Here is a 9,747-nt window from a genome sequence, read left to right on the forward strand (position 1 = left end):
TCAATTATTATCAACAAAACTATCATTTGATCCGGGGAGAAGTTTTTTTTTTTTTCAAATGCATAAAAGGAACCCTATATTATTAATCATATTTTGGTCAACCAGACTATCTTTAATATTCTGGTGAGAGCCCAGTGAGGCCCAATATGAGATGTGACCTCATGATTACAAGAATCTCTGTTTTCTCATCTTTCATTTACAAAATCTCCCAAAACAATTCAATTTAGATCATGTCTCTTTGTCTGCCATATGGCTTCTTTCAACTCACTAAACCAAAAACAAAAGAGTAGGAATCATATAGAAGATTAACAACAATGAAATAAAGAAAGAAACGCTTTAAAAATCTTAGGATCCATATATAGGAGTATGAAATATATATTAGGATGATGGGAGAATGAAATGATGTTCAAAATTATATAATTTTGGGAACATATTTCCCAATATAATTGGGGTTCTGACTGTTTTTTTTTTTAATGGATAGGGGTTCTTACCTTGTCAAAATAAGTATATATGTGCGCGTGAAACATATCTTTGATTAGAAATTTTGACTGTCCACGGATATAAATTTTCTCACCAAATGTCAAATAAGCTTTTTTTATATTATTTTTTATCAACATTAATATATATATATATATATATATATATATGCACACTAAATTTCATTTAGAAATGGAGGGTCAGTGAGGGAGGGTTATATCACTATATGCATGTGGGAATTACCTAATTTGACGATGCAAGCCATGTGCTAAGTGGACCAGTAATAAACTTAAAGGTCCGAAGTGCTCCACCTATCAATACATTTGGATCCTATCTATCAAAAAGACGGAAAAAAAAACCAACACATTTGGACATGTAGTGGCCCTGGTTATCGTTTGAGCTTGTGCAATATTATCAAAGACATAGATTTGAATGTTCTTTTTTTTTTTATAATCTAATTTAAAGATTAATTAACCCATAGAAAATTTATAACTAACTCATCCATAAAATAAATGGAAGAAAAAGTATCCGTTTAGAAGACTTTTGAGGATCTCTAACTCATAGTGATTTTGTCCGAATTATTGGTGATGCATCATGCGTTGCAAATTATTATTATTATTATAATTATTGCTATAAAGAGGACAATAAAAGAAGGAAAAAGGCTTTAGAAAGAGTTGTGACGCGACATTTAACTTATTATATTTTTATTTTTTCCAGAAGGAAACCATTGACTCACCATGTATGATCCACAATAGGCTACGGTTTAGGAGTCAATGTAAAAGTATTTAAAAAATTGCTAAAAAGAAATATCACGCTTAAAACACCGAATGAATGAAATGAATTTTAGAAATGTAATTATATGAAAAGGATGGTTTTATGTATAATTTAATTAAAAACAATGAAATTATTCAGCAACTTAGCATTTTATATATTTTTTAGATATAAGAATATAAAAGAAAATATATGCTGCATATATAAAAATTAATTAAAATGATGAAATGCATCTTAAGATTTTTGCAGTTCCGCTCTAGAATCACTCTTTGAAGAAAGATCATGTCATCAAGTTGGATTAAAGAAGGGGGAATTTACCTAAAATAATTCATGATTTAATCATTTTGTCATATCTATCATATGCTCCTTTTTTTGTTAAATCTATCACATAGTTTAATTTTTGCATCAAATTTATCCCGGCGTTATCTTTTCCGTCGACATCTAACGGTCATGCTGACGTGGCGCCCACGTGGCAAGTGTTGCCCACTATCCCTTCACTTGCCACATCAGCACGGCCGTTAGATGTCGACGGAAAAGATAACGTCGTGATAGTTTTGATGCAAAAAGTAAATTATGTGATAGATTTGACAAAAAAATGGATATATTTGACAAAACGGTTAAACCATGGGTCATTTTAGGTAAAAATCCCTTAAAAAATTGATCTTAATAAAATACTCTCTTCATCTGATAAAAAAATAACTCAACAAAGAAATGGAGTGGAAGGATCATATATTCATATTCAATTTCCTTCCATAGTATCACATATGACCTAAGTACTGATGCTACGATAAGGTAAAATATTTGAGATACACCCACATAAAATTACAAAAGTTAAAATTGACAAGAGTAAACAAAACATTTTTTTCCAGTGTATACCACCGTATCAGAGAGCTCAGTGGGTTCCGACTAATACAGTTCGAGTAGAATTGGTTCGCTAAGGGGGTAAATCTCTCATAATATGAATTGTCTCCATTCACAGTAATCGAACCCGATACTTTACTTATTGCAATAAGCGTCGAACTATTTGAATCAAACACATATTGGTTAAAGAAACAATTTTTATAATCATCTTAATCTGCCAGAAAAAAAAAATCACTTTTATAACTACTGCAATTACTTAAAATTGAATATTTCATCAATTACACTATTTTTACTTAAAAAATAATTGGAAAGCCCTTATCCGACCTTGCACTTCGGAACAAACTCATTAAGCGGCTTCGTCCTCGTCCATTGACTGGGACATACTATATGGACAACTTTAGGAATCCTTTTCTCTTTTGGGATTATTTTCGGTATACTTCTCTGGCAGCGTAATTAATTAATTGATTTATTTATTTATTTTTGAAAATATCAATATTTTTTTCAGTGAATAAAATATCAATGTTTAATTAGATATGAAATACTTTTTCTAGAATTATAAAACTTTTCCTGCAACATATAAATGTCAAAACGCGAAAGGGTAGCCAGTAAAATAAAGGTGGCTGCGGTTCTCTCATCTTGGTTGTTATATTTTTTGAATAAAACACAAACCCGTGAAAGAGGAATCTGACTTTTTATTTAATTAGTTATTTATGTTTTGTCTACAGCTGCAATGAGGGAAAAGTGGTAAAGACCTAATTAGATTAGTTCAAATGATTCGACGTATATTTTTATTTAATTATATCTAATATAAAAGATCTCATACAGGTACATAATAATTATATATTTATTATTGTGAATGAAGAAAATTTATAATTGAGAGAGTTTTATTTCTTGCTGTGATGACCTTGAATTGAATTAGTCAAAATCTATTAAATTTTCAGATGTGATGGTGCTCACCGAAAAAGACCGTAACGCAAGAAGGAATAACGGCCAAAAGATGTGAAATCTCAATTAAGTTGGGGACTTTATGCTCCATGCACTATGGTGAGTCACATGAAATCTTACCAAATCCATGGATTTTCTTTCGTTTCTTTTTCAGCATCAGAAAGTCAATCCCGAAATGATGGAACCCAAAATAGACCCAAAGACATAGAAGACAATAAGAGATGGAAGATGTAGTTGGCAAAAATGAAATTGGGTTGACGTGTCTTCTTTCCTTCTTTCTCTTCCTTTTTTCGGTTTTCAAGTTTACATGATACGTGACGGACCACAATTATTCCGGTAGCTCTAATCGATTGCTTCTTCTTTTTATTTGAGTTGTTGATTCCCTAACTGCAGGTTGGCACAAGATAATGAAAAAGAACAAAATACAATTAAATTATTATCATAGATTTCTCATTTTCAAGTGTGATTTATCAATAAAAGGTAAGTTTTCACTTTTAGTCATCGGTAAAATTTATGGGTAGAATTCTTCATGCCGTGCGTAACGGAATCGACATAATAATGGACTAAGACTTCGATGACTAACCTCCCACTAATTAAAGGGAATTCTTTAACATATGCAACATCTTGAAATGGAATAACATGGTAGTGGGAAGACCACTCTCCATCGCTTTCCAAGGGACTGCACTTGTTTGAAATCGCATCCCGACGACCTATGATATAAAAGCATACGAATAATGTATCGAAGTGAAACCAAAAAAAAAATAAAAGAGTGAAAAGAAAGGTGATTGAAACCCCACATAATTCGAGCACTTGCGTAAATATATATCCCTTCATGATCAGACCATGAACAATATGAATGAGACTGGTGGCGACTTCATCTGAGCTGCGTATCTCGATGGGTTCCATATTGTATCGGTTGTTGATACATCGAATAAACAGAAAGATAGGGAAGGTGTGCTGTTTGGAAAAATCAATTGGTTCCTACGAAAGGAAAGATGATGCTGCGGCCCATCAAATGGCTCCACTTGAGAAAGAGTGGCCCCTCTTGCATTGTACGTTATGCCGACTTTCTCAATTTTATCACCTTTTTCACTTTCATCAGAAGAATAACCGAAATGTTCAATTGACTTGCTGGGCAGGCCCCCTTTAATTCCTCCTCCAAAAGAAGGTATTGGAATATATCGGTACATCCGGTTCCTATCGATATCTTTTGGGCACCTCGACCCACATGCATCCTCATCCTTGGCTCAAATTAAGTACACTCCAAGATTGCATCCGTCGGGGTTATTATTACTGTTATTTCATCACCAAATCCAGAATAAGATCGATCAGACTAACGGGGGCTAGTCGAAAATCCGCTCGAAGCCAAGCCCGATGGTCCTTTTCTCGTGAGGCCCAAATCGAGGCCCGAATGCATCGATATGGAATCTTTCTTAAATCAGATCAAACAACAGAGAACCCTGCATGAATAGTCAGGTCCCACGAAGTAGACACAGCATCCGACAACCAATGGCTTTTGCAATCTTCAGACCTACTTGAACATAACTCGGCATGACCTCGAGCTTATGAGGTTCGCTTCAGTTGCAGACCAAGCAAAACCCCAGGCACTGTTGTTTGGCACTAGAAGAACGGGAACCGATGGGACAAGGACCATCAACCCCTTTCCGATGGCCATCCTGTTCCACTCTTGTTCCCACTTTCTTCATACCGGTATTACAGATCGCTCTATGATAAGCCCCCTGGAGGAACTCTCCCATCAGCAAAGAACTGATCGCAAGAACTGCTTCCTCAAAATGCCGGTAAAATCCGACCAAATGAAATGCAAATGCAATACTATACAGTCTCTGTATAATGTGCAGTAAGAAAAAACACACGAAACCAATTGAGAATCGCTTGATTAGTCTCCTTTAAGACCGATGGAGAGCATTTAACACCAGCATCTAGATGAAGTCCAGCATATTCTGCACATTCGAAGCACACAACCTCAACGACCCTTAACCCGATGATAGGTGGACCTTAGAACCCAAAAAAGTCCCATCAAATGTTCTAAATAACCGAGCTATATCAGTGAGGCAATCAATGAAGTTATCATATCAGGTATAGTCCAACCAATTTATCGAGAAGACAGCATCAGTATGGTATGGGGACCAGCGGAGGCAAAAAGATTTGCTACAAAGAGAAGACAACGTGCAGTCATAGAGTGCTAATTGTGACACTGTTTATTCGGAAAGTACTCCAAAGTACGATCAAACAAAAAACTTACAAATACGAATCTAAGCACTGTAAATTGTACATACAGGATATTCAACAAAAACAGTCATTTGCAGGGTTAAGTGTTGACAACGAACAGGAGAAACACATCACTTCATGCTGCGATGCAAACTAAACATGTACATCAATGTATAGACATGCAGAGACAAAAAACAACAACAACAACAACAACAACAACAACAAAAGGGTTCATATGTGAGTGATTCCTCTTTTTGTTCTCGGCTTTGGGCAAGGAAGATAGCTCGATATATAGATTCCTGCAAAGATCCATCAAACAAAGGAACTAATGGAGGAAAATGTGGGCAAGAAGCTCAGCACAAAATTCTCGAGGTTATTGTATGGAAGCATGAATTTTTGACCGGTATATGAACTAAGTAAAACCTCTCCAAGATTATTCTCTCCATCGATGACATCAAATAAGTGCAACCTACATCTTATTCCATATGATAAACACAATTTGCCGAGAATTTGAAATGAGTTCCTACAGCTAAATCTGCACGGTTCAAATAAACCCAGCACATATTGAACCATCCACTGAGTTATTTGGTGCTCCAATTATTGAACCTATATAGAGTTTGAGACCAACTTTTGTAAGTTCTCATGTCAGAGGAAGGGGCGGAAACATGCCTTTGAAGGAAAAATGGAACATAAAAGCTCTGTAAAGAAAATTAAATTGAGACTTCTTCTAATGAGACATTGTATGAATCTTGATCGTAGCCTGAAATTCCAGCCTATTCCCCCCAAACCCAGAATGGAAAAAGAAATAAAAATAAAAGAAGCGAACATATTACCCACTCACATGTATCTTGTGTTGAAGGACAGAACGATGTTGTAAAACCCACCACTAAAACTGGTTCTTCAACATCCCATGACAGCACAATTGTGGACGAAGCTACTCGATCGCCTTGTATCGAGCAGGTTCCACTCGGGGGGTCCTTCACTTGGGACCCATGAGTTGAGCTCAAGGAAACTTGCACCTGCTGCACGGGGCCCACCAATGACGATGAGGCTGTCTCCACATGCCCTGAAGGCAAGGCCCCACCCATGCATCGAGGCAGCGCGTTCAGGGAGCCGTCCCACCGTGAACCAAACTCGTCTCACCTTATCAAACTTCATCACCTCCATGTTATTATGATCGGCAGCGTACAGTTCATTATTCACTGATGCAATTAGAGGAGGTGCTTCAGCCGCAGCAGGCATCTGAACCCCCCGGGTCCCACCAGCTCGTAGTGGGGCCATGTCAGGGATTTCGGTCCATGTTCGAGTCTTCAGATCATATTCTTCGCCACAGGTGAGAACCTTAGAATCACTTCCCCCAATCCCACCAATCACATAGAACTTCCCATCCATAAAGACGGCAGAGCACATCTTCCTAGGTTTAAGCATGCTAGGAAGTTCTTCCCACTCCTGAGTCTCGGAGTTATACAGCTCTGCAGAGCTTAGAATATTCAACTGCTCGTCCGATCCCCCAGCAACAATAGCAATCTCTCCGAGACTGGCAGACCCAAACAAACACCTCGGAGTCTTCATCCTTGTTCCAGGAGACCATGAATTTGTCAGAATACTGTACCTGAAAATTATGAACTTAGTAAATACGAGAAGTTCGGTGCCCACAGCCAAGGACTCCTTATCAGAAACTATGAAGCATTCGTTTGTGATCATCCGCGGCAACTGCATCCACCGATGGCGGATCGGGTCGAAAGCAACCCACTCCAGAGAATCACAAGAGAAGTAAATCCAATGCTCTACTACATTATTCTGCCTCCTCAGCCTGTAGAGCAGTCCACTCCTAATTAGTGACCGGAAACTCTGGTTCAATGAGGCTATGGAACCGTAGTCAGATCTCGAGCATCGAATGAGACAGCTGATGGAGTTGTCCCTGCCGATGGTGTGAATGAGCGAATCCGAATCCGAAGAACCTCCAGCTTGACGGCGGCTATCGGATTGATCAGCTTCTTCCGGGTCATTATCTTTTCGACGCTGGCCCCTAAAAGCACCACCCTCAGACCCATTTTCCAGAAAGCTCGCCTCCTTATGCTCTACATTACCATTGGATAGCTCACAGGAACCATCGGCCCTCTCGTCTTGGCATTTCTCGGAGATTTTAGACGACTTCCTCTGTTGATGCTCCTCAGGGGCATCGGGTTCGAGGGGACGCTTGCTGCCTTTGACATCGAACTCAATCTGGCAACTCATGCAATCCAAGCTGGTGTGAATGAGCGAATCCCAATCCGAAGAACCTCCAGCTTGGCGGCGGCTATCGGATTGATCAGCTTCTTCCGGGTCATTATCTTTTCGACGCTGGCCCCTAGAAGCACCACCCTCAGACCCATTTTCCAGAAAGCTCGCCTCCTTATGCTCTTCATTACCATTGGATTGCTCACAGGAACCATCGGCCCTCTCGTCTTGGCATTTCTCGGAGATTTTAGATGACTTCCTCTGTTGATGCTCCTCAGGGGCATCGGGTTCGAGGGGACGCTTGCTGCCTTTGACATCGAACTCAATCTGGCAACTCATGCAATCCCAGCTGGTTCCCGCCTGGCAGGACCTAGAGAACCTCCTCGAGACCAGACAGGACCGGCCCTCCACCATTGTCTCTTTTATATATCCTATCAGGAAAGGAAAAAACACTGCAATAAAAACCCCACGCAGAAACCAAGAATTCAATACCAATCTGCTTTGCCCGTTACAGAGACAAACGACTCCTACCCAATTAATTCACGGCATTGACCATTCAAACAAAGCTCAAAGTTTCAATTTTCAAACGGAAAACAGGGACATAAATCCTTAATCACTCATTAACTTAGTTGGGAAACGCCCCATTTGACTAGATTCCAATCATGCAACCAATCTGCAAAAGTAACGGTTTGAACCGCAAGGAGCTACGAGACCGTTCAGACATTGATGTAGGGGAGGCGAAATTGACCGAACTCGGGGCAAGAAAACCGGGGCTGCGGATCTCAATACGAGCTAAAAGGGCCGAAATTTAATGAAACAAGAGCCAGATCCGCTCGTGATTACATGACGCAGAAATGAAGCAGGAGCTTCGGGTATCAAAGAAGCAGACATGGAAGAAGAAGAAGATGAACAGGGGAGTGGGAAGGGATTAGATTGACAGCAGAAGACGAATGGGTACTTACGAGCTGAATAAGAAGCTGCAGAGCTCAATGGGGCTCTCCGTGTCTCCCTCAAAATCTCCGCCCGTTTCTCTCCCTCTCTCTCTCTCTCTGTCTGGGTGTGTTTCTTTCTCTCACTAGAACATCTGCTGCTTCTGTGTCTTCGCCTTGTCCTCTCTCTCTCTCTCTCTGTCTCTCTCTCTCTCTATGAGCTCTGACTCTGAGCACGGAGCTCGTCCTTTAGATTCCCTGCAAATCAGATGAAGAGGCGGGGGGGAGAGCTTCAGTCGCGGCTTTGAAGCGAAATCTTCATAAGAGGACCCCTACACCTCTCCCCCCCCCCCCCACCCGAACTCTCAACTCCCCCCCTCTGGGTGGGTCTGTGCGAGAAAAGGTCCCATTTTTTCCAACGAAAGCACGCAGAAAAATTTGAGGTGGCGGTTGACAAAACGAGAAAAGTTTGGGGGGCAAGACTGGAAGAATTTATGTGGGCATGCAAGCAAGACAATGATATAACCTATTTGTAAATTTTATCTAGGTTTTCTTCTCTTCTGTTTTTTATTTGTTTTATTTAATATCTTCGTTTTAGTCTTTAATGGACCGACTTAGCTCAACTGAATTAGTCGGGATCTAATTAAACTTTTAAATATTATGATTCACATAAAAAAATTGAATATCTTCTTTTAGTTTGGTTTATGTTCCTATCAGAAAAAAGTTTGGTTTATGGTAAAAACTGCAAGCTGATTTCTTTACTACTTATAATAAATTTTAGGAATAAAACGTGGCAATTTACGCAACAAATGTAAAAACAAATGATTCGACTTGGGTGAAATGACAAATTAGTTGCAAAGCCCATCATGAAAAGGACAGATTCTCTGAAGTTAAGATATACACGGAAATGGAAAATGGGAGGCGCGGGTAGTTACCCACGTTTAGTTAGAAATTGAGAAATTTCAAATTCAATTCTTATTATTAAGATTATATATACTCTTTTATTTAGCTTTTTATTTATTTATTATATTATATTAGATCTCTGGGCATTTTGATAATTGAAGAAAAAGAATTACAGAAAAATGTAAATCTGAAAAAGACGTGAAAAGACAAGAATTCAATTCAATTATAATATATACAAACTGATAAACATATCGAAGGTTCCGCTCGAATTAGAAACCCTCAACTCTACATTTAGTTGATAATTTGAATCCGATTAAATGAACTTTTAATACATTTTATCCGTATTACATTCAATGCACCTTGAACATTTGTCGATATTATTCGTATAGAGTGATATATAATTAAATAATTT

General features: G+C 38.7%; 1 protein-coding gene across 3 annotated transcripts; it reads right to left on the reverse strand.

The window, feature by feature from the left end:
* Nucleotides 1–5,845: 5,845 nt before the first annotated feature.
* LOC116210745 (F-box/kelch-repeat protein SKIP11-like) lies at nt 5,846–8,824 on the reverse strand. 3 transcript variants are annotated; one of them, XM_031544776.1, is made up of 3 exons: nt 8,466–8,824; nt 7,831–7,934; nt 5,846–7,509 (listed from the first exon to the last, which is right to left on the reverse strand). In XM_031544776.1, exons 2-3 carry the CDS (start codon nt 7,915–7,917, stop codon nt 6,184–6,186), a joined length of 1,413 nt encoding a protein of 470 aa, XP_031400636.1. In that variant the 5' UTR covers nt 7,918–7,934; nt 8,466–8,824; the 3' UTR covers nt 5,846–6,183. The 3 variants fall into 3 exon arrangements, with proteins under 3 accessions (XP_031400636.1, XP_031400635.1, XP_031400634.1); XM_031544775.1 differs by having other exon boundaries at nt 5,846–7,955; nt 8,466–8,820; XM_031544774.1 differs by having other exon boundaries at nt 5,846–7,934; nt 8,466–8,815.
* Nucleotides 8,825–9,747: the final 923 nt, after the last annotated feature.

Source organism: Punica granatum, chromosome 6, assembly GCF_007655135.1.
Source record: "Punica granatum isolate Tunisia-2019 chromosome 6, ASM765513v2, whole genome shotgun sequence".
NCBI classification, from domain to species: Eukaryota; Viridiplantae; Streptophyta; class Magnoliopsida; order Myrtales; family Lythraceae; genus Punica; species Punica granatum.